The 27,895-nt window shown below is 43.4% G+C and overlaps 1 protein-coding gene across 4 annotated transcripts in view; it reads left to right on the forward strand.

The window, feature by feature from the left end:
* The first annotated feature begins 1,318 nt into the window (after positions 1-1,318).
* Positions 1,319-27,895, forward strand: part of PWWP2A (PWWP domain containing 2A) — a 31,604-nt gene continuing 5,027 nt past the window's right edge. The window contains exons 1-3 of one of the 4 annotated variants that reach the window (XM_017822942.1): positions 1,319-1,974; positions 14,052-15,746; positions 25,158-27,812. In XM_017822942.1, the coding sequence (XP_017678431.1) occupies positions 1,319-1,974; positions 14,052-15,732 (2,337 nt within the window). In that variant the 3' untranslated portion in view covers positions 15,733-15,746; positions 25,158-27,812. Of the gene's footprint in view, positions 1,975-14,051; positions 16,899-25,157; positions 27,813-27,895 lie in introns of those variants that run through there. The other 3 variants (XM_017822944.1, XM_017822945.1, XM_017822941.1) reach the window with 3 other exon arrangements.

Here is a 27,895-nt window from a genome sequence, read left to right on the forward strand (position 1 = left end):
CTGTTACTGCAGTGGAGCAGCCTGAACAAGCCATACACCCACATTTGTTTCCTATGTGGAGCATGGGGGTTGCTGGGGACTCCAGTAGGTGTAAAAAGACATCAGTTTGCATTTTAATGGCCCGTGTCTGCCACAAGCAACACCTGCTGAAAAGGTGGAATCCAGTAGGACTTGCAAGAGCAAATCTTCCATTTTATGCCCATCCTTTACATAAATCTGAGCTTAACATAACAAAGAGCCTGCTGGGCTGAGCTGTTGGATCTGAAAGTCCAATCAGCTCAAGGGCTGAGTAGTTTCTTTGTGTTAGTTGGTAATTTCTTGTAGGCTCAGGATTTATTGCCCCTGTTCTCTGGCGGGCTCAGCAGCCCCAGCTGTCTGCAGTTAAACGCCAAAGGTACAGAATATCCACAAGAGATAAAACCTTTGTGGTTTGTAGCAAGGACCGTGACCCTTCCGGCCTCCCCTGCCTCAAAGGTGTCTGGCAACTTTGTTTCTGCGAACTTCTGAGTGCGACTGTTTGCAATCTTTTGAAACAGAATCAAAGAGCAGCCGTGGCTGCTCCACCCCTGGAAGTGTCCAAAGCCAGGTTGGAAGGGGCTTGGAGCAAAGTGGGCTTTGAGGTCCTTTCCCATCCAACCATTCCAAGACCTTAAGGGAAAACACTAACTCCTTTCCTCCCCTTTTCAAGACTGCGTTTTCCACTTTACTCGATGTTCCTAAGTCATGCAGCACCTTAAAGTGCTGATTTATTATCCCTCGAAAGGCACCAGACTGGATCCCCCTGAAGGGCGAGCTAACCCCTTTAAGCGGCGAACTGGACACCCCGAGGGGCGAGTTCACCCCCCTGAGGAGCGAAGTGACGCCCGTAAAGGGCGCTCCGATGCCCCTGAGGGGCGCGTTCCACCCCTCATGGCCGTCCGCCCTCCTGCCCTCGCCATCTTCCCCTGCGCGCTCCCCAGTTCCCGCCCCGCGACAGACACCTGGCGCCGCCAATCACCGCCCTCCCTCGGGAGCGGCGCCTCCCTCCACCAATGAGATGTCGCAGCAGCCCCGCAAGCCCCGCCCCCTCACTCCGCGGCGGCCTATAAAGGACTAAGCCACGCCCCCTCTTCCCCTTCCCGACTCGGCGCTGAATGAAGCCCCCGCTGGCCAACGGGAAGTTCCCGCGGGGTTTGACGGACCGCTGAGCCGTCCAGTAGAAGAGCAGCGTTGCGGCGCGCCCGCCAATCGGACGCCGCCTGCGGGCGCGGGGGGCGGGCCCTCCCTCCCCGCGGGCCGTGGCCGTCGCTCCCGCGGCTGGAGGGAGGCGGCGGCGAAAATGGCGGCCATGGCTGCGGAGGCGGCGGCGACTGCGGCGGTGCCGGGGGACGGCGGTGCCGGCGAGGCTGAGCCCGAGATGGAGCCGATCCCGGGCAGTGAGGCCGGCGCGGACCCTCCGCCTGCCGTCAGCGAGGCCGTGGAGTCGGCGGTGCCGGATGGCGAGGAGGCCGACGGCGGCAAGGCCGAGGAGCCGCCGCCGGTGCAGCGCGCCCGGAGCCCCGGCGGGACGCGAGAGCCGGACGCGGGGAGGACGGAGGAGCCGCCGCCGTCGCCCCGCAGCCCCGCAGTGGAATCGCCGCGGTCCGAGCCCCGCGCGGCGCCCAGCCCGGGGTGCTCGGAGCCGCCGCAGCCCTGCCCGCCGCCCGAGCCCGCCCGGGAGCCGCCGCAGCCCTGCCCGCCGGCTGCCGGGGGCTCCGCGGGGCCCGGGGAGGAGCCGTCCCGGCCGGAGGAGGAGGAGCCGGATGCTGCCGCCGCCGTGGAGCCCGATCCGCCGGTGCCCGCGACCCCGGGCGCGGGGGAGGCGGAGGCGCCGGCGCTGCTGCCCGGCTCCGAGGTGCGGGTCACCCTGGACCACATCATCGAGGACGCCCTGGTGGTCTCGTTCCGGCTGGGAGAGAAGCTTTTTTCCGGGGTCCTCATGGACCTCTCGAAAAGGTGAGAGCTCGGGGGGGAACCGGCTGAGCCCCCCACCCAGCGCCGGGGCCGGGAGCCCACCCGGAGCCCCCCGGGGCGGGATGGGGGGCGGCCCCCGGGACCCTCGGGGGCGCTGCCCGGGCAGGGGCGGAGGGGCACGGCGGCTGCAGCCCCCCCTGCACTGCACTCCCTTCCCCTCCCATCCCATTCCCTCCTTGGCCGCGGTCCGCCTGGGACCGAGCGGCTGCTATTCCCCGGGGAGCGGAGCATCAGCTCCCGGGCATCCTCCTCCTCGACCCTTCCAGCCGAGGGTGGGAAGGGCCCGGGGAATGGGAATGGGAAGATGGGAGAGGCGCGAGCACATGGGCACAGCCTTTGGGCTTGGCTGGGTTTCCACGGCGCCTGCAGCATCATCCCTGTGTGCCTGGGAAAAGGACCCGAGCTACAGATGTACGAAACAGACCCAGAGATCTCTTTTCCCTGTTCGTTCTGGCTTACATTGCCTAGGTAACCTTATTTTTCAGTACTTACTTTTTTCAGAATAATGGTTTTCAAGCCAGGCTGTTGCAGTTATCAGTGCAGTTATTAATTAGTACTAATTGCTCCTTGTATGCAAGGAATGAGTTGACGTTTATTGGTTCTTAAATATCCTTTTGGATGGGGGGGGATTGTTATGTATCACCAAATAACTTAGCCTTATCAGACTGTGAGCTTTAGGGTTTGCTTCTTTTCATTGCCTTCCTATAGCAAGGGATTCTTGGGAGACTAGAAATCGTTGTATCTTATAAACAATTTAACTACTGTTTACAGGTGAAAATACCTCTTCATCTTAGTGTTTGTTTTGTAAACTTATAAGGACTATGCAAATACATGAGAGAAGAGTGAAATTTGACCAAGGTTATTATTTAAAATAATCGGTATGCCAAACATGCAGTGCTTTTCTCCCCCAAATTTAAGCTGCATGTGTGGGCATATGTATTTTTACACTCCTTTTACATGTTTAATAACTTCCTATAATATCAAAATTGTCATTACTTCCTAGAAGGAAAGTGTTTGAGACCAGCAGTTTTGGCCTGGGCCTCATTATATGGTTGGGTCTTGTCACACAAGGCCTTTTCTGAAACTAGGGTTTTGGATAATACCATGGAATTAAGTTTTAAATTTGTCAGTTGTTGAGGTATAAAATGCTAAGCTACCAATTTGTCTTTTCAAGCCAAGTACTAAAATGTGGTCTGCTAACTGCACTCACTTGGAGCGTGAAATAGCGTGTCAAGGCGGGGCAGAAGGTGATGAAAATTAAGTCCTAATCCTGGGTAACATTGATTCTTTTGTAGGTTTGAAGTTGTAGCAGCAAAATGACATTGTTGCCTTGGTCAGGAGGGTGAGGCACTTGGTTCTGTGCTTCCAGGGGTGAAGGGAAATACCAGCTTCTCCCTTACTCCTGAGAGGGATTGGACCTTCCTAAACACACGTTGACCTCTTGTTTTTCTGAGGTTCTTGTGCACTGAGGGTCCTTCTGTCATGCAGTAGATCTGCAACTCTTTGCAGCAAAAGTCAGTTTGCAGGGTGGCTGCTGCTCTTGTGCCTTGGTGAAAGCATCTCCATTCTCCCTGGTGCCAAACACAGCCCCGGGACAAACCTTTGCAGTGGGAACTGTGTAAAAGCCATGAGGAAAGGCTTGGGCTATTCCTCCCAGATTCTCTTTGCAGTGGAACCACTTATTCCTTCCTCTCCATTCATATGATCTTCCCATGTAACAGAGGTGCTTGTTACATGGGAATTCAGGAGGTGAAACATAAACTCTAAAGGCCAAGCTCTGCAGAGGGACTGGACAAGAAGAACTGAGTTTTGAGACGTAAGGTCTGTAGTGTTTGGCTGGTGACAAGTAAATATTGGTAGATAACAGGAGTCTCTGTTCAGATGCCTCAGAGCACCAAATGCAGTGGAAAACGAGCTCTGTTTCTACTGGACTGTTTCTATGGTCCAAGAACTTGCTGCCTGTAATAAGTTGAAACATTATGAAAAACAAAGGTGTTACATGAATGGCCAAATTTCAGTCTTACCATGTCAGTGGTGACTAAAGGGTATTACTGTTTAGGTCAGCTTTTTATTATATCTCTTTAGTTTTGTTTTGTGTATCAGCACCTGGACTTGTAGAACATGAACATATTCCAGGAACGTCCTGTATCTGTGGCAGGTCCTGGAAGTCTTGTAACAAGTTTTTCCCCTGACTAAAAACTAAAAAGAAGGCCAGGGTTAAATGAAAACCACCTAAATTCCAGCATGCATTTACCTGACAGCATTGGGAGTTCTAGCAGGGAAGATGGGTGGTTCCTGAAGTCCATCTCATTCAAATGCTTGGGAATAATCTTACAAACTTTCCTAATATCAAAGGGATCGATATTTTAAGATCGACAGCTCTTATTAAGTAAAAGTGAAAATTTGTATTAGAATTTACTCATTCAGTAGCTTGAAAAAGTGGCTGATGTGTTCACTGCACATGCTAATAATGTTTGTATACTCAGAAGAAAATAATTCCTGCTCCTTTTTGGATCTTACTTTCTCCTTCCCCTCCAGAGCAGTGAAGGTGCTACTTCCATACAGTACTAAGAAGAGCAAGTTTTAATGACTGTTTTATAAACCTGTTCACTGGACTCTTTTTAGTCTTTTCTGGTCACGTTCTGAATTACTTGAACTTCACAGTGAAAGGAAAGCAAAATTATCCCCATGTATTTCTGGTTTTAAAGTTTTTTGGCTGTTTGTGGGTTTTGTTGTTTTTTTTCTCCTGAATTCCTTTTCCATTGTTGAGATGGTGCATTGACTTTGCATTTCATTCTTGTGGACTTTTATATGAAGTCAGTGATATTTATATCAAAGGCCTGATTTTCCTCCTACCCCCTATAAATAGGATGTCCATTTAGGAGTTTATAACACAAGCACCTTGGTGTTCAGTGGACTTTATTCCTACATTTATTTGAATTAAGGAGGTATTTTCTCTGCCTGTACTAATGGCAGTCTTGTGAACCTGGTGCACAGGAAGTTTTGAAAATCAGCAGAAAGGAAGAGAAGAGAAGGTTGAGTGGAGACCTCACAACCCCTTCCAGTATCTGAAGGGGCTACAAGGAAGCTGGAGAGGGACTGTTCATCAGGAACTGGAGTGACAGGACAAGGGGGAATGGCTTCAAACTGAAAGAGTGGGTTTAGATGGGATACTGGGAGGAAATTCTTGGCTGTGAGGGAGGTGAGGCCCTGGCACAGGTTGCCCAGAGAAGCTGTGGCTGCCCCATCCCTGGAATTGTTCAAGGCCAGGTTGGATGGGGCTTGGAGCAACCTGGTCTGCTGGAAGGTGTTGGAACAAGACCTTGGAACAAGATGATCTTTAAGGTCCCTTCCAACCCAAATCATTCCATGTTTTTATAGGATTTAAAAGTCCTTGTAACCTGCCTGTATCTGGCATTTGCCTGACACTGTTTGCTTAGGGGACAGGAGATGTTCATCCCACCTGCTGGCTCTGAATTAGTGCAAATCCTGCTCTGCACCTGGAGGAAGTAGGTGGTATGAAAATACCTGATGAGCGTAGCATTTGTAAATCTTAAAATGTAGGATTTAGTTTTGGTTTTGTTTGTTTTTCTGGAGAGAAGATAATTGTTTCTGCATGTTTTTTTTTCCCTTCCTAAAGATTAGGGGAGGAGGGGGATTAAATTTATATTCTGTTGCTTTGGCAACAGTCAGGATTTGGACTTTTTATTGCTTTATCATTTGACTAAAATATTCCTTCTAATTCTAAAGAGGTGATGGACAAGTTTCTTGCCTTTTTCTTTAAGCAAGTTCCCATCTGACTTTTGTGTGCTCATAATAGCTCTTGAGGGAGAAAGAAAGAGCAAAAAGTTGTTTTGTGACCTAAAAGTCTTAGATATCTAAAAGATGTCCAGTGTATTCCTAGTAGGCAGGTGTTTGAAATTATGTTTATTGGGGTTTGGTTGTGGAAGATAAGGAAAGATTTCCTGCAGCAAGGTGTGCATGAACTGTATGATGAAAATAAACTTTTATAGGCAGCTTCCAATTCTTAAAGTCCTAGAAGCAGTTTTCAGTTACAGCATTCTTTCTTGATGACTCTTGAATCCTTTTTGCAAAATGTTCCTACAACTCACCACCTGCTGTCTTTTGTAGCTTCTCAGAAGCCTAAAGGAGCTGGGTGAAATTCTGGCATTTAAGGAACATCCATAGCACTTCTTTGACATTTGTTTTCATTATCCCCAGGGCACCAGAAGCATAAGTGTGATGTGAGTGTGTGTGTGGGGGGGTTAACAGAGTGACTTACATGTATTTTGCTTGTGACTGACAGAAGTTTTATTGAATGACAAAGGTAGCCTCACTTAGAGGATGGTGTTAGAGTGAATCATAGAATGGTTGGAGTTGGAAGAGATCTTAAAGGGATCTTAAAGCTCATCCAGTTCCAACCCCCTGCCATGGGCAAGGACACCTTCCACTGGGCCATGTTGCTTCAAGCCCTGTCCAGCCTGGCCTTGAACACTTTCAGGGATGGGGCAGCCACAGCTTCTCTGGGCAATCTGTCCCAGTTCTCTACAACCCTCCCAGTAAAGAATTTCTTCCCAATATCTCATCTAAACCTCTGTGTCAGTTTGAAGCCATTTCCCCCTGTCCTGTCACTCCAGTTCCTGATGCAGAGTCCCCTCTCCAGCTTCCCTGTAGCCCCTTCAGACACTGGAAGGGGCTCTGAGGTCTCTACACAACCTTCTCCTCTCCAGCTGAACAGCCCCAGCTTTCCCAGCCTGTCTCCATAGGGGAGGAGATCCAGCCCCTCAGCAACTTCATGGCTCCATGAAGTGTTGGATCAGAAGACTTTGTGACATGTCTTTCATCCTATCATTTTCTATGATTTTGTAGCTTTTCAGCTTCTCTATGAAAACGGTGTCTCTATCAACATCCAAAACTTTAAGTGTTATTTGTGGTGTCTTATCAAGTGCTTTTTGAAAGGCTTTCTCATTTTCAAGTTTCCTCTTGGGAAGTGGAAATAGCTGACAAAACTGGCCTAGCTTGTAGTATTTTGCTAATATAGTTATAAAGCACATTAATACTGCAAACACTTGCCAATCTGCTTCTGATTTTGAGCCAGTACAAGGAGTGTGACTTTTCCCTTTCTCAAACCAGGAAGCTCTTACTGGTAAATTGGGTGTCTGGATTGTGTCTCAGACTTCTTTCCTGAAGTATCATCTGTAGTCTACAGCTGTTCTTTGTTGGACTGGGATGTAATACAGTGTTCCTCTCTGTATCTCAGCAGCATGGCTTATCCTGGCTTTCTAAGGGTTCCTTGATTGACTTGGCTCAAAGTGTTGAGAGACAGGTCAGAGATGAAATTTTCTATCTGCTTTCATTTTTATTTTCTTTTGTGGGACTGATGAATTTTGGCACTGAATTGGCTTGAAGTTCATCCATTAGTCACTGGTGTCATTCTCTTCTGTGTGTCTTGGATCTGACTGGTATGTGGATGAGGTGTGTATTCACGCTGTATATTGAAGTATATATTCAAGGTATTTTCTCTCACTAATAATGTTTTGCAGTTGTGCAACACTTCAAAATATATCAACAAATTTCTCAGCAAAGTGTCTACTCTAAAGTGCAGTAGATGTTAAAAGATACTCTCAGTTTAAACAGACCTTCACCTTTATAGAGATGCCAGTAAAATTGCAGTAGTTAGTGGAAAGCCTAAACTCAAAGCATTTTATCTTCTGAAGTTTACTTTTACGTCCTTGATAGAACTCTGGGTTACAAAAAACTGAAGGAAATCCTGTGAGTGCACTTGTAAATCCTTTCTGATGGAAAGGTTTGTGTTGCCTCCCCACCCTATGAGGACCACCTCTGTTATCTTCAGCCTTATCAACTCAGAGCTTCTGTCTCCACACTGGATAATTCTTCAGAGCCTGCATCAGCATCCTGACTCCAGGGGCTTCTGGGAGTCACTTCCTTGGAAGCTGAAGTCTTCTAACTCCATGGAGAGATGCACTGTGAGCTAATGCAGCTCTGAGGCTGTTTGCACATTGGTGGCCATTATTAGGTTTCTGCTTGGGCAGGGGTTGCAGCAGAGACCCAGGTTACAGCAATCAGGAGTAATTCAAGTCACCTACTGCCTTAGATACTTCTCACCAGCTTTCTTGGGATACTTCTCAAACTCAAGTTCTGTGCATGCCCTGCTCTTGTCTTTCCTTTGTCCTGAAAAGTGCCAGAAACAAGAGCTTGGATTTCAGGCCAGAGCACCTGCTTGAAAAACACCTGTTTTTCCATAGGTGAGCTTCTCACTGGTGTGTTTAGATGTGGATTGTCACACATCACGTAATTTGAACTGTCATATCTTTGACCAAATTCTCCTTGGTGCTGAGGCAACATCTTAATGTTTTGCTGTTTCTGAGTCCCTCATCCCTTTGCCATGTTTTTAGAGCTCTAAGTGAAATATACATTTTCTAATCTATTTAATCCCGTGTTACAGTGCTCAGGAGGTGAGTAAAATGTGGGGTTGATTGTTTGGCTTGTGGGAGTGGTTTTTTCAGGAAACTGCCACTTAAAGCAATGTGTTCCATTGTTGTGCTTCATCACACCAAGTAGATCCTTCATTAAAAATTGTTGGATAATCTGTGGTTTGGATACAGATTACTTTGAGGAGTTCTGCAATACTTAGTGTTCAAAGAGCTATGATCTAACTGTATATTACATTGAATATTACAATTTAAACCCTCAGTTTAGATACCTGAAGTATATATCCTTAGCTCTATGTTATTTCAGCATATTATTATACTCCCAGCATTCAGGGTCTTAGAACTTTGATCCATGCAATAAAAATGGCCTCTGTTGTTGCTTGTCTTGGCTTTTGCAGAACACTAAGGATGGTACTGAGTACAAGAGCAATGCAGAAATAGGCAATAGGAGATTGCTGCAGTTCTGACTTAGTGGTGAAGATGAGTTTTGATCATAGTCATTTACAACAGACTTCATTTAACACTTGAACACTGGAAGTTACTGTGCTTTGTTGGCCTTAATTCAGTCTGTCCACAGACAAATGGGAAATAGTTCTGAACTGGTTCAGTGGGTTCTCTCCTTTGGCTCTTCTTGGCAGAACAAGGTGCTTTTTCATTTCTGTTTCTTTTAATAGAGAAGTAAAAGACATTGGAGGCTAAAGATGAGAACTTAAGACTTACACGTAGTAATGTAAAAACACTTTGCCCCAGGGTGTACTGCTTGGATGTTTATGTACATACAGGTTTAGATGGAATTTGTTCCTTATGTCATGTTTATTTCTCAAAAAATACTGTTTAACTGTGCTGTTTTGCATACAAATTGAGTAATAATGTGTATTCATTGTAGTAATTTTGTAGGATTTAGATTTGAAAAAAGTAGTTTTACTTTCCTTGAAGTACTTAAGTTTTAATGCCTGTAACACAAAACTGTATGATTTCTAGTTTTGGTACCCAAACTGGCTTTTAGATGCCATGGCTACCTGTTAATTAACTTGCACTTGGTAAGCTGTGGAAATAAAGCCTCATTTTATCATATTTCTGTCTCTGCACATCCCGGTCAGTTGAAAGCTCTTTTCATTGTAAATATCATTGAACTGCCAGAATGGATCTCGTCTACCCCATTAGTCTCTTACTTATTAGTCCTGGTATTCCTGTTGCTATTTATGGCTTTAATGAATATGTATATTGAAGGGATATCTATAGCAGAAATATGATTAGATCCTACTGATTGCCCTGGTTACCTGAAAAACCTCTTAGAGATAAGTTTCTTTTACACCATCCTCTCTTAAGAGGTGCATTTTCAAAGCAAAAAAGAGCCAGGACCCTTATACAGGAGAGGAACTGGCAACAGAGAAAACTGGTTCTGATTTTGCACAGGTACAAGGCAGCAGTGCACTGCTTTCCACAACTGCCTTGAATCAGGTTGAAATACCTATTTCTTAGTTTGTTTTTTCTTTTAACACTTCGGTTTTAGATCCCCTGTCAATGAATCCTTCCCTCAAGTGTGATGCTCTGAGGTAGAAGTGAGTTAGTCAGGAGTGGGGCTGTTCAGGGGGCAGCTGGAACCTGGGCACTGAGGGATTTTTTTTTTTTTAAGCAAACAGTAATTAAGTATATATTTCCAAGAGTAGCTTTTCTGGATGAAAATAATATTATGGGGACAGATGAGACTTGGGATCAATATATTAAAAAAATTAGTTTGTTTTAGAATAAAGACAAGGCAATTCTTTACAGTACTTAAATGTGCAACAGGTGACAAACAAAATATGTGGGTCATCTCAGTGATGTAATAACTGAAATGGTTTCTCTTCAGAGGTGATCTACAGCCCAGTCATTGACTGATGTGAAGTTATGGCACAACTGAGTTGTGTTGCTTGGATTTTTTTAACTTTTTTTTTTATACAGTAGCTTTTTAGTCCTTTTTCATCTCTGTAGCAGATGAGCCAAATACTTTTGCAGTTTTGTGTCTAACCTGCCTACACGTGTCACTACTGACTATTTCAACCTTGTAGCTGGTGTAGCAAAATTTATTGTTGTGGTTGTATGAGATGCATTTGTCTTCCAGGTCCACGTACTAGACATGTGAAAATAGGACTTGAAATCCCAGTACATGCAATAAATACTTTTGCTTCCTGTTGAAGTAATTAGATGTTGTGTCATGCTTTGTCTTGAGTAGGTTTAAGATCATGTCTTCATTCTGCTGTTTCTCTTGAGAAAAACAAATTCTTCTTTTCTTGCCTTGTTCTTTGTCTTCATTCTCCCCTGTATCATTTACTGTTTCATTTGTAAGTTTTTCTGCCATTGTTTTCTCTTCTTAATTTTCATGTCATTCTTCCAAGTTGCATAACTGGAGAACTTGATTCTCCAAGAAGGAAACAGAGATAATCTAGAAACTGCATGTTTATAGATGCAATCTGCTGTTGGATGAGGCAAAGAGAGGGCACCACACACTGAGCTGTTGGAAATAATACTCAGTCTCTTGGCTTTTGCCACATTTGTCTTGTACTGCAGGTGGACTGTCTTGATTAGTCATGTCTGTATGTATTGACACACCCTTTACAGGAATAGGGTTGTGCATAACTGGCACTAAACAATATCCATTAATGGTCTCGAGTTCCCCAATTCATTCATTTTTAGGTAGACAAAGGTGGGAGATTAGAGTTCATCTGTTAAAACAGTACCTTTTGTGAGGCAGACTCTGCCTTCAGAGATTCAGTCTGGATTGGTTTTGTGTCTGACTAAAGCAGCTTTGCATTTTAGGTAGAAATTCCACTTTGGCTGTCCTGTTCTTCAGCTTTGGCCTGTGTATTGTGCAGGTGCTTGAAGGAAAGGAGAGTCTGCAGTGCAGTATTAATCTTTGACTTCATAGTAGCAGTCATATGCTGAGCTTTCCATCAGGCTTTTTTATGCCTCTGGAGTGGTAATTGTGCTGACTTGGCTTGTGAGGCAGTAGAACAAAAACTTGGGAAAAGAGAGATGAAGTACTTAAATGGGATCCTTCTGGAGAACTTGCAGCCCTCATCATCCAATTCTTCCTAGTCACTACTAATAATGCTTAATTTCCTAAATCAGAGTCAGCATAAATGTCCTCTGGGAGAAAGGCTTGTGCACTGGACTCTGGAAATGTCTTGTGAGGGCTTGGAAATGCAGTTCCTGAGGCAGTGGGAAGAGTTGTAAGGGATGTTTCTCTACGTGGGGTTTGCACATTTGATGTCCCACTCCTGTCTAGTTCTACTCTTGAGATGTTTGTCTGGGCACAGCAGAGGTCTTTCCCTACCTTGTTTTCAACTCTTATCACAGATTAACTTTTTCCCAAATCCTGTAATCTTTATCAGGTGATGAAAGATAGGATCTGGATCTGATCTTATTTCCTCTTGGAAGCTGAAGATCTTGATGCAAGGAACACTGAAAATATTGCTAATCTAATTATTGTCAGCTGATAGTTTCTTTTAAATCCCTACTTGGAATTGAATAACTTGCTCACAATCCTTAGTGGAAGGAAAAGTGTTTGTGGAAAAGCAACTTCTTTACACTTGATGGACTTGTGGGACTTTAGGGAACTTAAAACTTAGTTATGAGTGAGTCCCTGGTGGTTTAATGCCAGACTTAAGGCTGGAAAAATGTCTGTATGAGCTGCTGAATGTTTATAAGTCACTGTAGCCCTCACTACTGCAGTAGACTGTTTAGTTCTGCTGCTCCTCTCTGGGAGACGTGTGGAATTCAACTGGAGTGGGTCCCAACCTCAGAAATGAGGTGCTGAGGTAAAGAGCACTACTCAGCCCACAGGCCAGGACAGAGCTGCTCTATCTATCCCCTGGGCTCCTGCTTCTGTCTCCAGGGTTCAAAGGTGGGAATGTAACATGGAAAAGCATGGGCATGTAAATTGTCACGTGTTGAACCTTCTTTCTCTTGATGACAACTTTGTTTGGGTGTCCTTTGCTTAGGACTCTGCTATTTCTGTTCTCCTTCTGTAATGAAGTGCAAACAGGGTGGATAATTCAACCTTGGGTGAGTTGTTCGTTTCAGTTACAACTTTTAGATGTAAAAAGAGGCTTAACAGTTAAGCAGAAGGACAAACAAGTGATGGCTTTGGTTAGGGACAGTGTAAATAACCTTCTAACACATATGATGACTTTTTTCAAAACCAGTTTTGAGGGAGGCAACTTGGACAGAAAAGATTTTAAATAAACTTCAACTCAATCAGTTGCAGTTGAGCAGCCACAGTGCAACACGAAGTAGTGTGAACCTGAGGACAGATCTTGGGGAATAACTTCATTCTCCTGTCACGTGGGGTGGGATAAACATTATGGTGTTTTAGTGATTTTTAAAATGGAAGATTTGGCATTTGAATTGCAATTCCTTGTCCACCATGTTACTGCACTAAGCTCAAAGTATTAAAATACCAACTAATAGGAGCCACACACCGGTGTGTGAGTGGGAGTAAGAGTCGGGCAGTGCTCAGAGCAGCCCAGGGACAGCTCTGTGTGAGGCTGGGACCTCACTGGGGGATGTGGAGTGGAACACAAGGGAGGTGAAATAACCTTTTATAGTCCCCCCTGCCCGGTTCTGTGGATTGAAAGTTACAATGCTGCAAAAGGAATGTATTTTTGGTTTCCTCTCAGGAGAAGACCAGCATGATGCCGTGCAAATGGATAAAATGCATTGGCTTCCCCTGGAATTTCTCCCCTGCCACAGCCCTTTGCAGAAGGGTTGGTACCTGTTGGGCCATGTGCTGCCTTTGTCACTAGAGGAAAGTTAAGCCAATGCCTAATTCCTGCTGGGATTTTTTATTCTCCTCAGATCAGGGTGGAGACAAGTTCTGTGTTAGTCAAATGGGGCAGGAGAGATCTGGATCAGGAGTGATTCTAGTCTGGAGAAAAACAGGGAAAGGTTTAAAATCTTGTTTGCTCACAGAACAGAGAGGAATGGTTTGTACTGAGTTGCAATAAGAATGCTTTTGCTGGGAAAAACTCAAAACTGGTAGGCTGGCGAGTTTTGAGCTGTTATGCATCAGATAATCAAGTGCTGAGCTTTTGTGGATGAAGAGTGATGGCACTCTGTTCAGTGCAAGGATTTTTGCAGTGCAGATTTGTCTCAGTTAAATCTGAAACATTCATCCTTTTCTGATATGCTAAAAATGGAAGGATTTTGTAAAAGTCACTGAAGATGCCTTCACATAAAATTGACTTTGTATGGAAAATAATTTTGGGTAGATTTGGAGTTGATGGGATGAGTTTGTATGTTTGTAAGTGTTTTCCAAAGGTATAAAGTTAATTCTTTTACTACTGTCAAGGGGATATTTTTGTTACATTTTCAGGGCATCTCGTTGATGCAAGAGGAACTGATGATAAGTGAAGTTGTGTATTTCTAGTTCTCTACTGACTTTGCTTTGGTGTCCTGTTTTTTCAAAGCTTCCCATAAGGCTGGATATGAAGCTTTTAATTTTCATGGGATTCATGTCTTTCAAATGCTGGCTTACCTAATGCAGACAGGTTTTCAAATACTTTGTAACAAATGCAGCAAAAGTTCCCTCAAAACATTCAGTTTTATTTTTTTCCTCTCTTTAAGGTTTGGACCCCACGGAATCCCTGTGACCATATTTCCTAAAAGGGAATACAAGGACAAACCTGAAGCCATGCAGCTCCAAAATAAACCATTCCAAGACGAGGCACAGGTGAAGTGTGAGTCTGACGCTGCAGTCCCTGATGACTCTCCCCTCACACAGCCATCAGAGCCCAGCATAGCTAAAAGCCTATGGACTTCTAAACCACCTCCTCTCTTTCACGAGGGAGCACCGTACCCTCCTCCTTTGTTTATCAGGGACACGTATAACCAGTCAATACCTCAACCTCCACCCCGGAAAATCAAGCGGCCCAAGCGTAAAATGTACAGGGAGGAACCCACTTCGATCATGAACGCGATCAAACTACGGCCCCGGCAGGTCTTGTGTGACAAGTGCAAAAACAGTGTTGTTGCAGAAAAAAAGGAAATCAAAAAAGGTGGCAATGCAAGTGACTCTTCAAAATACGAGGATAGTAAAAAGCGAAGAAATGAGAGTGTGACTACTGTGAATAAAAAACTTAAGACTGACCATAAGGTGGATGGAAAAAGCCAAAATGAAAGCCAGAAAAGGAACGCTGTGGTCAAGGTTTCAAATATTGCCCACGGCAGAAGCAGAGTAGTTAAAGTTTCCGCACAAGCAAATACTTCAAAAGCGCAGTTAAATACAAAAAAAGTTCTCCAGAGCAAAAACATGGATCATGCAAAAGCTCGGGAAGTCTTGAAAATGGCCAAAGAAAAGGCACAAAAGAAGCAGAGTGCAACCTCCTCTTCCAAAAATGCACATTCTAAGGTCCACTTCACACGGCGTCTCCAGAACACCAGCTCAGGTTCCCTCCCGCCCCGATTGCGTTTAAAGCCACAAAGGTATCGGAATGAAGAAAATGACTCTTCTCTCAAGACAGGACTTGAGAAAATACGGAGTGGCAAGATGGCAACTAAGCCCCAGTCTCGCTGCTCCTCCACCCGCTCAGCAGGTGAGGCCCCTTCAGAAAATCAGAGCCCCTCAGAAGGCCCCGAAGAGGCCAGCAGTGAGGTTCAGGACACGAGTGAAGTGCATGTAACTGTTGATCAGGATGAACACCAGACACTGGGCAAGAGAGGCAGCAAAAGCAATATAACGGTTTACATGACCCTTAATCAAAAGAAATCTGACTCTTCCAGTGCATCAGTTTGTAGTAGTGATAGCACAGATGATTTGAAATCCACCAACTCTGAGTGTAGCTCTACTGAAAGCTTTGATTTTCCTCCAGGCAGCATGCATGCACCTTCCTCCTCCTCCTCCTCTTCGAAGGAAGAGAAAAAGCTCAGTAATTCCTTGAAAACGGAAGTCTTTTCCAAAAACGTCTCTAAATGTGTCACACCAGATGGCAGGACCGTATGTGTAGGGGACATTGTTTGGGCCAAGATTTATGGCTTCCCTTGGTGGCCAGCCCGTATCCTTACCATAACTGTGAGCCGGAAAGATAACGGCCTTTTAGTTCGGCAGGAGGCTCGTATCTCGTGGTTCGGCTCCACTACAACATCTTTCCTTGCTCTTGCACAGCTCTCCCCCTTTTTAGAAAGCTTCCAGTTGCGCTTTAATAAGAAGAGAAAGGGTCTGTACCGCAAGGCCGTCACAGAGGCAGCCAAGGCTGCTAAGCAGCTCACCCCCGAGGTTCGGGCCCTGCTGACGCAGTTTGAAACGTGAACATGGAAAGTAAGGTAGGCAAGAAACCTGGAGGCTCCACAAAATCCATAGCCTAGTTAGAGAACTACCATGAAGGACTTGGCGAGTCAGAAGTTGCACTCGGTTGACTGCTCTTTTTATACTAAACTCGTTCCATTTGTAGCGGTTTCTTGACAGTTAAACGAATTGAACATGCAATCAAAATTAGCCTAAAGTGAGGACTTCAGTATTTTTCAAGTGAGAATTTTTTTTAAAGAATGAAAAAAAAAAAAAACAACCTCCTCAACCACCCGATGCATAGGAGCCATAGCCTCAGCTGAAAGGCAGCTGATTTGCAGGGAATTTTTTAGTAGTTTCTACCCAGTATATAACTAGTTGCTTTGTGGCAAAGGGTTGACACAAGGGATGAAAGTAGTAGCTGTGACTTTTTTGTTTTATTAGGTGGCCCATCAGGGAAGTGTAGAAATGTAAGCCTTGTCTAAATGGTCTTTAAAGATTATTTTAACTAGTCTCTAATGGATTTAGTCTGGCCACTCCAAAGGGGTTCAAAGCCTGCTTAAACATCCGGAGGCGTGTCCTGATCCGCACAGGCCGGGTTAAATGGCGTTAGAGATGTGCTGAAATTTTTAAGGAAGAAGAATTCGTGTGACTTAAAGACCAGATTAAATGGGGTTTTATCGTAGTGACCACTTAAACACTCAACCTTTCTATGCACATGGGGGCACAACTATATCGCTTCAGGGTCTGAGAAGTCGAGGGATGCCTGTAGCTCTAAGACAAAGCTGAGGAGTCGCTCAGTGTTTGGGATCAAGGGCTGTTAATGCTGCATAGGTGTGAATCATACTGGTCTTTCTTCCTGAAGAAATCTTTCAGGCCATTTGCCTGGAGGTTTAGCTTAAGAGAGGCTTTGTTTTGAATGTGTAAATAATCAATTGCTGAAATTGGTCAGATTTTCTCCTGACTGGTTGTTCCTAAATTCTTAGGATACGTCCTAGTAAATTACACTTTGTGAATTGTCAGATGTGTAATTGTTGCATTTTGGATGTATCTAACTTCATTTTTTTTTTTTTTTTTTTAATATTTCCGTTTAAGGTATCTGTTTGCAGGTCAGAAAATGAGAATATGTAATTGTGTAATGCTCTGAAATGTAAAAAAACAAACTGTAAATAAAATTGACTAAATCTCAATTATTTGTGTGTGTTTCTCAAAAAGCTTTGAAACAAATCCAGGATGTCAGAGTACTTTATCTGTATGCCGGATTTAGAGGACACTCTTAAAAAAGTAAATTGTCCTTTTTCATGCATTCTTAAAGATAACTGCTTGATGTAAATACTATTGGTATAGTTCAGTCTTAATTTGGAGATTGAACAATTATCTGTCCCTATTGTTTCAGAACCAGCTCTGTAGAGGGCTTTCTGTAAAGTTTATCAAATTTCTCCCTTAATTAGCTTTTGGTCCGTTTGTTTGGACAGAGACTGTGGATAAGGTCACTCGTACAGTGGGGAAATGTTTTCAGTTTTCCATCTTTCCAGCCCAGTCAGACCCACTCTCCACGGCCACCTCAGCTTTTCTTGCATGTTTTTTGCTCGATATTGGGGCATTTTCATGCAACTGACTTGACTCTTTTTTTTTTCTTTGAGTTCTGGTCCTTATCTGACCGTGTGAATTCCTGTCTCTCCTCCAACCCACTCCTGCCTCAGCCTCCTGAGTAGCTGGGATTACAGGTAATTTTCAAGCGATTCTCCTGCCTCAGCCTCCTGAGTAGCTGGGATTACAGGTAATTTTCAAGCGATTCTCCTGCCTCAGCCTCCTGAAGAATCTCCCACCCTTCATCCCAAAGCAGTTTTCATCCTGGTTTTTCCATAACTGCCCATGTAGGCAATCATGACAGATGTAAAAATTTAAGCTTAGGCTGAAATTAGATTTTAAATGGACATGAAAATGGGGGTAAGGATTTAATCATCAAACCCTTAAACATTTTTAATTTCATATGTTAATGATACTGTCTGGTCTTCCCAAATTATTCATTTTCTTTTTACCTTTTTTAATTATTCTTTTGTGCCCATAGAACTATTGGAAGTCTAAAGTGTTAAACTCATGACTGTTCAAATTTTCCTCAAGGTGACAGTCATTAGGTACTAATTAAGCTTCCAAATCTACCTTGGCATTCTAACAGTTCCCAAAAAACCCCACTGGTCAATGCTTTTTGAATGTGATAAACACACAATAAATTTCATAATGTCAAAAAAAAAAATTGGAAAAAAAAAGATCTGTTTCACTTTTATGTATTCTCTCCTGCAAACAGAAACAGTTTATTTAAGTAAAGAAGCCGTATTTTGTTTTTAAAGCAAACTGCTTTTTGGATCAAGAGCCCATGCAAGGTGGGTCAAATGTCTACACCAGTTCCTTGAGGTTTAGAAGCTCAAGTGAACTGGTTTTAATTTAGCTGTTCTGAGCCAAGTAGTGGTGAAATCAATATTGATATTGTTATTTTTTCTTTAGAAGACCTGGAAGCTTTGTACTCTTACCTCTTAATTTATATAAAATTAGAATAGCGCTAAGAGCTTACGCAGGCAAAGTTTGCTCAGGTGTTCACTGGGGTAGCAATAGGCATGAGAGAGCTTTCTTTAGATTGTTTTGTGTTCAAAAGAACTGTTTATGAAAGGCATTTAAAGAGTCAGCTTTGATTTGTGCTCGATCAGTTTTAAGTAGTCTTTCTTTTATAGGGAATGTGCTGTGTTGCTTCAGACTTAGCAGGTATAAAAAAAAATAGATTTGTTTTGTTGAAAAAAATTACCTTTTTTACAACATCACGTTACGTTAGGTTGAAAATATCCTCTTCATACTCATCCATGATTTTCCTCTCACTCCGAATTAGCAAATCCTGTGAGGTAACAGAGTTTCCAGGGGATGAGGTGTTGGGTTTAATGTAAAGCCTGGTTGCAGTTTGTGACTGTGGTTGTGGCAGGTGAGATGGAGCCTTGAAGGCTTAGACAAAACATGCTGGTTTAGCTACAAACTGTGAAAAAAAACCCCTGCTTTTATGTGCCTGTGTGCTCAAAGCAGTGCCCACTGTGGAATGCTGCTCCTGGAGCTGGGACACATTTCTGAGTTGGAGTGATGCTTTAAGTGACTTAGCAATAACTTATCCATAATTCCCGCCAGGAGCTGCCCTGTGCTGGGATAGGGCATCTGTGTGAGGAAGCAAAGGGTACAAACAGCCTCAAGCTCTGCCAGGGGAGGTTCAGGCTGAACATCAGGAAGAATTTCCTCATGGAAAAAAAAGGTGGTCAGGTATTGAAAGGGGCTGCCCAGGAAGGTGGTGAAGTCCCCATCCCTGGAGGTGTTCAGGGAACGACTGTATGTGGCACTCAGTGCTCTGCTCTGGTTGACGAGGTGGGGATCAGTCACAGGTTGGACTCGATGATCTTGGAGGTCTTTTCCAATCTAAATGATTCCATGATTCTGCCTTCAGAAGGCAAACAGCAGTAGAAAGGGCGACTGTTACTTTTCTATCAGCTTAATAGAATAAATTGCACATGATGCCTTTTTGACTTAATGAAATTCCTCGGTGGAGCTGTTGAATATGTATGGCCTTTCAATTTAGGGGGAAAATATGACAGGGGGTGATGAGTTCCTAGTACAAGAGTTCTGTTCTTCTGAGGATCTTTAGCTTCAGTTAAAATGCTTTGGGAGAGAGTAGTTATTTTGAAACTTAGACAGATTTCCTTTCCCAGGAGTGTTTGAAGGTGTGAGCGCTTCAGGAGTGAAGCTGGAAGCAATGGGAGATGTTTGTATGTCTCTGAAGTCATGCAGGAAATCGAACAAATATTTGTTATTTTTCTAATTGGAGTTGTAATTTTATGTCAACACTTCAGTGAGATAATCATCTCTGATGATATTTAGTTTGAAACCTACAGAACCACCAACTCCCTCCCCGGGAGGGAGGTTTAGTGGGGGTAATTTAGGTCTGTGCAAGGCTGAAAAGGCTTTTTTTTTTTTTTTCCAGAGTATATTGTAAAATATTTTTTCCAGGTAGTTTCTAAATGTGATTAGGATTAAGAATAGCACAAGCGAGGAAGAGGTAAGGGTTGCTTTTTTGCATTGCTAGCCTTAGGCTTGGTTCTAGTTAACTCTCTTAAATCCTGAAACTGATTTCCATTCGTGTCCTCTAAGCTGTCAGAGCAGAATAAGAACATGAATTTTGGAAAATAAGTCTCAGTACCTGCTTCTCAGTATTATCATCTGTCCTTATACCTGTTCTGTGAAGTACTGTGAAAAAATAGAGCTGCCTCCTTGGCTGAGGAGTTCTGGAAAGGGGGAGACTGATAATCAGAGAAAGGCTATTTCAGTCCATCTTTTTCATTATAATTGTATTCCAATAAATGCCTACAGGAATGATCAAATTCAGTCAGTGCAGTGGGATCACTACACTGATCTGTAGGTACAGACTGAGCTGGAAGGTAAGTGGAGTGAGCTCATGGTTAAAGGGGTGGCAATGTGTTGTGTCATAATCCATTTGGTAAAATGGCTATGACCACTGAAAAAAGGAAAGTTTTACATAACTAACAAAGCTTCTGAAATGGCTGGAGTGGTCAGGGATCACAGGCCTTTAACGTCAGGATAGGCCTGTAACACTGGGAACTTTCTGTAGCTGCAAGTCACCTAAAGATCCATGAGATCCAGGCTTGTGAGATGGGAATGTAATACCCACCTGCAAATTATTCTTAATCCCTAAAGGAAAGAACCTCTGTTATGATCCATGTCCTTAACAATTATGATGGCAAATTCCTAGTGAATATTTAAACCCCCTCAGCTGCTGTTCCTTGTTACAGCTTTGTATTTTAGTTTAAATAGATCCCTCCCACAGTGTCACCCTGTCAGTGCATTTATAGTGTGGCTGTTTAGATAAATAAGACCCCTCTGTAAAGTGGCTTTTCCCTGCTCATCCTCCTGGCATTTCTAGGCACTTGTTCTAGTCTGAACTCAGCTGTTTCTGACCTCAGTGGCAAGAACTGTTCATGGTATTGTAAATAGGTTTTACCAAACAGAAGCAATTCCTCCCTTAGTCAGAAATATCTCTAAATATTGGGTTTTAATTGTTAGATCCTGATAGCAGGTTATAGTTTCCTATGATGTACTCATACATTTCAGTCTCCTGTAATACCTGGGATGTGGATACCAATCCAGACTGTAATTTAAATTAATTTATGATTTTTTTCCCTTAAATTTAACTGTGACAAAACTGCCCTTGTGTGAACACAAGGCAAAATAGCAGTTCCCAGGCACGGCTGTGGTGACAGTGAATTGATGACTGGCTTGTTGTGCTTTTTCCCTGCACAGCTTTGTTGTTGCTCCCAGATTGGGCAGTTTGGGATAACTCCCTGGAGCAGCACTGGCACCTTAGTGTCAGGTACTAATTATTGAAGGGAACTCGGATCCACAGCTCCATGTCTTCCCCGAGAAAAAGCAATTGGTGTTCTTGGTGTGGGGTAGGAATAGCAGGAGCTGGAAAATGGATGGTTTTTGATAGCTCAGGGCTTTCACACTTCAGAAGACCTGAGCACATCCAAGAGAGAGGCAAATGGGAGCAAGAGACGGTCGTGAGTGTGGAATAACCTACCCAGAGCTGGGAGCTGTGACTTCTGTGCTTGTGCTGATGGGATGTGTCATCTTTGATCTTCACTTCCTGCCATGGCCCGAGGGGATAATGTTAACAGCAGTCTGCAGGTAGGAGTTGGCTCAGGGAACAAATCAGGATCCCCTGGAGCGAGTTTAAATTCGGGCTTTGCTCGTTCAGTGCGTGAAGACAAACGAATCCGTGGGATTTATTTGGGCTGTGTTTGACAAGTTATTTCCCAAATCAGGACCAAACATATTTTGAACAACTGTAACTCAGTTTCTATACCAGTGATTTCATTTCTCAATCCGGAGGAGGAAGAGGGGACGCTGGGAACTGAGAATATTCCAGATGTGTAAATACCTGTGGGATCAGTGCAGAGGGAAAACACACTTCTGGTGAGTCGCAGCTGGAACGGGAAATATTACTAAAAATAAGACAGGGAGTTAAAATTAAGCACTGAATATTTATTGCATTTGTTGTAGTGAAACCCTGAGTGCTGTTTCTGTAATTCCAGATTTTCAAAAACAATGGATCAGGCTAAGCTCTGTCAGGAACAGGCTAAATACAGCCAGCATCTCGGAATGGGAGAAAACAAACGATCTGTGTGACCATGTCATTTTGTTATTGGCAATTCTGGTTTTGGAAAACCAGAATCTTTGTAGAATTATGCCTATAATGAATGATTGTGCCCTGTCCTGATCACAGTCCTGCAGGAATTACACTTGGTGTAATGTAAATTGGAGTCTGAGCTTCCCCGTGCAGGGAACGTGCACTGCACCTCCTGCCAGGGGCCTCTGTGCAAACTCCTGCTTGGATGACGGAATTTACATAAAAGAGCAACTTTAAATTAGGTTGTTTTTTTAAAGAAATAGATCTAAGTCAGTTTTCATATTTGTTTAGTGATGGTTTTGATGTCAAATATACAATACGAGTAGGAAATATCCTCATACATGCCAGGCATGTGCTGTGGATCTGTGATTTGGAAGGCAAACTGGTGCTCACGAGCTTGTTACCAGTACTAAGAGATTCTGTAATAAAGCACAGCACAATTCAGGTGACAGAATTGCCCTTGCCTTCTTTTGACATGTGCAAAAAAGGCAAAGAGGGTACTGGCTTTGTCAGCAAAGTGAGGAGATACAATTCTGAGCAAATATTTACTTAAGTGCTAATTTTGCATCAGTTTTTATTTAGCAACATGTAGGAGGTTTGTTTGGCTTTAAGAAACACTCTTCTTTAATTATACTTCTGCAGTGGTTCAGGACTTTAAAGCATGTGGTGCCAGTTTTGGTAATTAGTAGCTCTGGTGAAAAAGAACTAAATCCATGAAAACTGGATTTTTCAAAGAATTTTAGTTAGTTTAGTTAGAAGTTTAGTTAATGAAAAAAAACCCCAAACTTTTTTCCTTGAGATTTCTCAAGTGTTGAGGAATTTAGGGATAATCTCTTCTGATACATTTATATGAAAAAAACCCTGAGTTTGGCCACATTTTAGAAATTCTTGATGCTGTGTTATATATTTATATTTCAGGGAATTGGGCATGTACACAGAAGAATGTGTTGCTGCTCTTGGTTTTCCTTGTAGTTGAGGCTGTTGAAGGTTGTCTGGGGCTGTAAAAGAATGCAACAGTTCTGGTTGCTTTTAGTAGCTCATTATCTGAAAGAGAAGCCTGGTTTAACTCCTCTCCACTGGTTACAAATGGAATCTGTAGCACTGAAATAGCAGTTGGTGCTTCTTCTGTTCCATAGTTTTGATGCAAACACAGCATTAGTCCCAAAGAAAGATACATAGGTGTTACTGTAACTATTTAAATTGGGCTCATGGCTGTCAGTTCTGTTTTCCTCACAGGATGTGATGGGGTCGTGCTGCTATTTTTGCTTCCCTTGTCCCTCTGGGCTGCGCTTTCTCCCTCTTCAGGACTGCCTGTTGTCCTTCTGCTTTTCCTCTGGAGAGAAAAGTTAATACTTTCAAAGACAGTTCTTCTCTTTGGACAGTAGTAGATACACAGGATTGAGAAAATTTTCACATTAAAAAATCAGAATCCCAGTCCCAGTGCTGGCTCCCAGGGAAGTGGCTGTGAAATGAGTCCAGTGGGACATCGCCGGGGAAAGGCTGTAAGTCATGTCGGGCCTTGTCCTGACACACATATTTTTGCCTCTATTCCTGAAGGTTGTTCTTACGATGATTCCATAGGGAAGGGTCTGGAGAGTCAGTCCTATGAGGGAGCTGAGGGGGCTCAGCCTGGAGAAAAGGAGGCTCAGGAGGGGCATTCTCACTCTTTCCAACCCCCTGACAGGAGGGTGGAGCCAGCAGGGGGTCAGGCTCTGCTCCCAGGGAACAAGGAACTGGACAAGAGGAAATGGCCTCAAGCTGTGACAGGGCAGGTTCAGGTTGGACATGAGGAAGAATTTCTTCATGGAAAGGGTTGTCAGGCATTGGAAGTGGCTGCCCAGGGAGGTGGTGGAGTCTCCATTCCTGGGGGTGTTCAAGGAACGACTGGACGTGGCACTCAGTGCTCTGATCTGGTTGAAAAGGTGGGATCAGGCACAGGTTAGACTCTGATCTCGGAGGTCTTTTCCAACGTAAATGATTCTGTGATTCTGTCTCCAGCAATTGAATGAAACTGCCTCAAACCAGAGTCCAGACTGCTGTGAGCTCATTGTACATCACAGCAGAGCTGTGCCCTCAGAGTCAGGCTTAGCTGTCACTGCCCTACAAACCCAGGATTACATGATGGAGAGTGAATGACCCCATGGATTGATTGATAAAACAATGTGCTGCATTCAAAAGGGTCAGGGAATTTAGTGACACAGATCCTGAGCTGACACCAGCAGCTTTGCAAATGCAGCAGCACAGTCTGTGAGGACTCAGGGACTCTCCAGCTTTTGTGGCAATTCTGCTCTTTGTACCTATTGGTCTCTGGGTTGCCAGTCCCTGCTCCATGTGGTTCCCACCAGGAATATCTGCAGGGTAAGAAATGTCCCTCCACATATGTCTCCACAATACCAGGAGAACAAGACACGAAACTCCACACGGGCAGCTTAGTTTTTAGGTATTATATCTGAGGAGTATAATCTTCATAAAATCAGAATGGTTTGGATTGGGAAGGACCTTAAAGCCCATCTTGCTCCACCCCCCTACCATGACCAGGGACACCTTCCACTATCCCAGGTTGCTCCAAGCCCCACCCAACCTCACCTTGGACACTTCCAGGGATGGGGCAGCCACTGCTTCTCTGGGCAACCTGTGCCAGGGGCTCACCACTCTCCCAGTAAGAAGTGGTGGCTGACTGGTGGTGGTCTCATGCAGTACATGGTAATTGGACTGTTCCCACCTGCTTTGTCCTCATTTATTCCAGTTCTGTGGAGTAAATGGGAAAACATAAGCAATCATGGAAAAGAAACACTGTTATCAGGTTTATACTTCAGTGCTCCCACACACACTTGGGTCTGGCAGGGCACTGCAGAGTCAGGTTTAGCTTTGTGTTGTGAACTAAACATCAATGTATAGATTTGGTGAATTAATCTCCTTCCCTCCTGAGCTGTCTTTAAATGTCTTTACAATTGGAATTCTCTCTGGATGCTGAAACGGGGTGAGATTTAACACAGATTGGTACGGTCGCTCTCCCCAAACTCCGGCCAACGGAGGAGTTTGTTCACTTGTGTATGTCTGGTGATAATGTAAATCTATTTTTTTGTCTTCTGCACACAATGCACAAAGCAGGTGAACCAGTAGCTTTTCTGGCCACCTCAGATTTTGCTTTACCTACTTTTGCAATATGTACTGGAAGACATTTAACCATTTTCCCTTTCTCTCCCCTTTTCAGCTCAGAGACACTAATCATCCGCTGTTTTTATGGAACCTCACTACACTGCCACGAAGAGCACCAGCTCATCAGGACTGAAAGAAATCTGAGACTGAGTTGTCCTATTTTTCCTCTGAAATCTTCACCAAGTAGTAAACATTTTTTGAAGGGGAAAGGGGGTAAAGATGTTAAAGCTCCCCCTCACACCCTGTTAGGGCACCCGTACCTAATGTACATTTTCCTTAAAGTTTAAAAAGATGTTAGGAAATATTTTATAAAACTTTTTTGCAATAAATGACGCATGAAATTATTAAAGACTATATGACACTTACATGCAAGGAACCACTTGAATTCTTAGTATGAAGACTCACTGCAGATAACTGGGTTTTTTGTAATGTGACAGTCACGTTTGTATGTTTTGAGAGGTGCCAGTGACGGAGCCAATTGCCTGGGAAGTTGACTGTAACTTTTGAACTTTTTTCTTTTAATTCTTGACTTTAGCATTGCAATTTTCCATTCTCTGAGGCTTAGTTAGTATTTAGTGCAGGTGTTAGCAGAGCTGTGATCTGTGATCAAAGCATGTCCAAACCCAGTTGTATTGTGAAATATGAACAGTCCTGCTATTTGAGACCAACATTTCCCATAGAGCTGATGGAAAGGACAGTGACCACAAACTCCATGGATCTCTGTTTTATGGGAAAGCTCCTTCTGTGTGAATATGGTTGCATTTTATTTATGCTATTTTAACACTTAGGGAATTGAGGATTGTGGAATAATGTTGAGAGGGGCTACGAGGCAGAGAGCAGCCTATAATCCTAAAACAGGATGGGAAAAATGTATGGAGAGTGATTAAATGGGATGGCATTTCTATTTCAGATCATGGGTTATTTTTTCCTTTTGACATAAATATTTTTCAGATAGGTAACTAGTAGAGAGCAAAGGTTTTATTAGTGTTTCTGATGGTTGTTGATCTGAGTTGCGTTGACTTCTTTGAAAAGCTGTAAATCAAAAAAAAGAAACCCAGTGGGTTTTATCCATTTTATTCCCCTCCCCCAAATGTCTTTGGTAAGGCTTACTTCAGTGGAGCTTGGGAATGCTGGACACGCTGCTGAAATCTTGAGTTATTAAATATTAATTTATTTGTCACTAATTATTTCCATTGTGTGCACACTGTCTCGGCAGAATCATTTCTTTAAAGTTCTTAGCAGGGGGTTTATTGTGTAACCTGGGAAAATATTTGTTTTGAAGAAATGAAAATGTGCACATAATCTACTAAAAGTCAAATTTTTGTTTCTATAGAGATGAAAAGACTTGTAGTAAACTCTTTTCCTCCTTACTAATATCCTGATTCAATTGGAGAAAATAAAGTGTCTTTGTCTTGATCGTTTAAAACCAGAGAGACCTTTTTGAGAGGCCTCTGGGTCAGCACAAAGACAGTTTCTTTGTGTCTGGAGCCTGAATTAATCACATGGAATTTGAAGTTAGGATAACTCTATCATTGGCAACAGGTTTATACTTGTTAAACAATCAGAGAGGGGGAAGTGAGAGGCTGGGACAGGCACCCAAATTCCCGGCAGGCCCAGCAGGGATCCACACACTGAGTGTGTGTCAGCTCTTGCCTCAAGCTGGTTCAGTTTCTGCTTTTCAGAGGTAAATTCTTTATTTACAAATCCAGAAATTGGGTACTCACTACCTACTTTTTAAAAACTGGCTGCATAGTGCTGTACAGTAGGTTCAAAGTGTACCATTTTTCATAATAATTTCATCATAAACCATAAATTTGTTTTTTAATTTGAGGTGAATGTTTCTCCTGCAGTACTTTTCCTTTTTACCAGTTGAAGAGGATCAGGTTCTGTTCCTGTTCAAGGCCTGAGATTTGGCTACAGCCGAAAAAATAAGACATGTGACATGAGGAAACGGGAGATTTGGTGCCAGGTACGTGCCAGCCTTTCACCTCCAGAGACCCAACCCCGATTGGATTGACAAGGAAAGGGGGCCTTGGCCTAATCAAGTACATTTTTACCCACCCCCACAAAAACCAAACAGAAAAGAAGCCACCAAACATGGCACAAACCAGTTTTCTGCTCAGGAAAAAGGCCCAGGACTGTCCCAGCAGGGGTATTGCACATTGGACGGAGAAGTGATTGGTGTTGTAAGTGGAAGCCAGTAGTGCCTGTCTGTGTGACACCTGATCTCACCAGGGCTCTCGTTTCCTCCCCTCCGGGAGCACTTGGGCACAGCAGCTGAAATAGAAGAAATTCACTTGAGAGAGATGCAGGTCTGCATTGGAGAATATGGGTATATAGAAATAGCATCAAATAGACAAGGTAGCTGATGTGTCTGCGTTGGTTTTCACAGCAAGAATCGCAGCCATTGCGTTTGAAACCAGATTTTCATTTGGAAATGAAATTGTCAGGGATATTCTAATGATAGAGAATTACAGTAATGTATTGCTTTTCACTTTTTTGCTTTAGTTGCTTAATATTTAAGCTTTGCTCCGTGCTACCTTCTTGTCTGTATATTGAATGGTCACTATGCCTCTTTCATTTTGTAGACTTGAATGAGGAAAATATGATTCACCCTTTAAGGTTTGCTGAGAAGTAAATGATAAAGAATGTTGTGTAACATTTATTCAAATAAAGCCTTGATTTTTTTCAGTGCTCTTTTAAAGGGAAATAATGTTTTGATGTCTTAACTTTCTTGCTTTATTAGTCATTGACCGTAAAGCCTTTGATTTATGTTAAAAGTGGTTTTTCTGG

This window comes from Lepidothrix coronata, unplaced genomic scaffold (genome assembly GCF_001604755.1).
Source record: "Lepidothrix coronata isolate B3197 unplaced genomic scaffold, Lepidothrix_coronata-1.0 Scaffold100, whole genome shotgun sequence".
Classification (NCBI taxonomy): Eukaryota; Metazoa; Chordata; class Aves; order Passeriformes; family Pipridae; genus Lepidothrix; species Lepidothrix coronata.